This window comes from Gavialis gangeticus, unplaced genomic scaffold (assembly GCF_001723915.1).
Source record: "Gavialis gangeticus isolate Ggan-Ray unplaced genomic scaffold, GavGan_comp1, whole genome shotgun sequence".
In the NCBI taxonomy this organism is placed as follows: domain Eukaryota; kingdom Metazoa; phylum Chordata; order Crocodylia; family Gavialidae; genus Gavialis; species Gavialis gangeticus.
The window spans coordinates 1,787,489-1,790,419 of record NW_017728964.1 but is presented as its reverse complement, the minus strand read 5'-3'; the positions used below and the strand labels follow the sequence as shown (position 1 = coordinate 1,790,419).

The 2,931-nt window shown below is 43.1% G+C and overlaps 1 protein-coding gene across 1 annotated transcript in view; it reads right to left on the bottom strand.

The window, feature by feature from the left end:
- Nucleotides 1-2,931, bottom strand: part of DNAH9 (dynein axonemal heavy chain 9) — a 609,139-nt gene that overhangs the window by 177,714 nt on the left and 428,494 nt on the right. The window contains exon 53 of the mRNA XM_019501495.1: nt 2,350-2,554. Within this exon, the coding sequence (XP_019357040.1) occupies nt 2,350-2,554 (205 nt within the window). The remainder of the gene's footprint in view (nt 1-2,349; nt 2,555-2,931) is intronic.

Genomic DNA, 2,931 nt, shown 5'->3' with positions numbered 1-2,931 from the left:
AGGTGATGAGCCCGGAGCAGCTGTTTGTAGCCAGCCCAGGCTCTGGGCAGCTGCAGCAAGCAGGCTGCAAACAGCTGTGGGCAGGCTACAAACAGCTGCGCCAGGCTCCACAGCTCCAGCATCAGCTCTGTGCTGGCGGCAACTGCGTGTGCACCTCGGAGCAGACAGCGGGGCAGCGCAGCCTGCCCTGAGGTGCCTGTGCAGTCGCTGCCAGCATGGAGCTGATGCCAGAGCTGTGGAGCCCAGTGCAACTGTTTGCCTTCTTAAAGGGGCAGAGTGTGGCCTCCATTGTTATTGCTATGTTATAGCCCAGGGTCTTGTGTTTCTGTTGTCATCTGTACCAGTGGACTGGGATGAGGCTACTAGGGGAGGAGGCGGCCTCACTGGGGCACAATATTTTGTACAGTCCCAGTGCCAGAAGGTGCAGCAACAGGGGCTGCAGAGCCCCAGTGCTGGAGGGCGCAGCAACAGAGGCCAACAGATCATCAGAGGGACTATATTTATATACCACCTGCCAGGCATGGGGTGTGGTAAAGGGGAGGTTTTGGAGCCACATATCTAGCCCATAAGGCTTAGGGTGTCCCATGAGGCACCAACTTGGAGTGGAAGCCAAGAAGAGATCCAAGAATACACAGGTTCTAGTGGGGTTCAGCAGGACTGTGGCCACACAGAAACTCATGGGCAGCCTCCCTACTTGTTATCTTAACCAGCAAAACATGGCAGGAAAGATTAGAAGGCACCCACAGGGTGAAGCTGGCATAGTCATGGAGCCCTAGAGGCATCATGGCCATCCCTGGGGACCCTGTGCCATGACAAACAACATGACTATGCATCTGCACAGGTAATGGAGGAAGTCTCCCTAATTCTGGTTGTCTACTTCAGGATGTTGCTAGCAGCCACATATCAGATATCTAATTGGTGAAATGGGACTTAGATAATAAATTTATGCGAACTTATTTAACTGTTTATTAGTATTACATTAATGTAGATGTTTTGTCTTCTGAATTTCCTAACCATGATTTTCCAAATGACTAACAATGTTGAGTGGCTAAATGCAATTTAAAGTCCTTGATTTTTTTGAAAGTCCAGATGCAAAAATTTAGATCTCTTCATGCTTCTCAGAAGGCCCCGAAATTGGGGCATCCAACAATGCTAGTCACTTTCAAATGCATTGGTCAAAATTAAACAAATTTAATATGTTTGCATTTGTATGTCTCTGCTTTGAGGAAAACAGAGTCAAAATTCACAAGTGTGCTGCTGCTTTTGTTTTACCTGGGGCATTTAAAAAAATCTTTGGCTAGAGGCCAGTTTCATATCTGAGCAACATGATGAATATAGCTTGGCAATTTAAATAATGGGATTTTTAAATGAAAGGTTAATATTTGTGAGAAATTACAAAATGCAAAACAAATACAGAGAACCTAACATTGTGTGTGGTAAACTCATGCACATGATTTCCTTCAGTTGTTTTCCTGAAGGATGTGTTATAATAAACTGTGTCATAGCATCTTTACGCTATGAACTTAAAAGTAAGAGATGTACTACTAAAATCTCCAGTCCACGTAGGGAGAAATCAAAGTACAAAGAGGTAAAGAGACTCATTCAAGCATACCAGTAACAAATGTGAGACTATAACCCAATAGTACTTCCGACTCCCAGCCCAGAGCACTCAAGCCATCAATCTCCCAGTAGCCCTTTCATGAACACTGGATAATCAGAACTTCCTGATGCCTGTCAGACTGAGAGTAGAAAATATTCAGAGAGCTGTGTTGAATTTTCAAAACAAAATAAAAGCAAACAAAAATAACACGAGCCAGAAAAAATACGGCAAACATGCCTCACAACATATTTTTTTCAGTGTTACGTAAATGAAAAACAACTGCATGGCTATTCGGCTAAGATTCACTAAAAGCTTACATTGAAAGTGAAGCCACGCTTAAAAAGCCTTATAACCCAAAAGAGAATATTTTGGCAAGTTATGAAAATTATAATGGAAAATTTTTCACACTTTAACAGTATTAAAAGCTCTTGTGATTTTATTGCAAGTCAACTGATATTTCATGTTGCAGTTTAAAGCCTGAGATCCTGCAGACATATGCTTTTTGATTAGAGTTTCAATAATTCAAAAAAGGAATTTTTTAGCCTTCATTGTTTTGGAGGAAATCTTGAAAAAATGACCCTATTGCTCTCTAAAAGGCTCAAAAACAAATGACAAAGGAAATGAATCCTACATTTATTATTTTATCAAAACTTCATGATTGTAAGCTTATCTCAAAATTTTCAACTCTGAGTTATGATTCTTGAGCATTTGTCAATACTGCCTTATAGTCTGTGCAACCAGTAACTAACCTTTAGTTCTTCCAGGTCAGGCCTCTCCATGCTCACTACAGCTGCTAACAGCTGGTCTTCCAAACCATCTCGAGTTACAGTAAAATTGATGAGGGTACACTGTGCTTGCATCTCAGGTTGGTAATGGGGATTTGCTAGCTTTGTGTGGAGGATGAGACGAAAATTGGGGTTATACTCACATTCCTTATCTCCAATTTTAATATACCTGAAATAGAAACAATAGGAGTAACTGCTCATGTGATTTCCAAAAGTGGTTTAGCCCAATTACTAATGCCATTTCTAGTATTAGATTATATATGTTGAATACATACCCTATTTGATTCTAAGATAAGGGTTTTTCCCCCCATTTACCGCAGTGAAAAGAACCCTCATTTGGAATCTAGTATGAGGCCGGGGTGGGGGGATGGGGGAAGAGGAGGGGGTGCTGACAGCTACTGAAACTCCAGTTCTGGCCCCAGCCCTGGGTCAGGGTTGGAGTCACAGCTGCTGTCTGCCACCTTGCTGCCTGTGTGTTGCCTACCTCTCCCCTGCAGCAGCCTCAGGGTCCCTTTGCCCCCCTGACCCCACACACCCCTTCCTGCC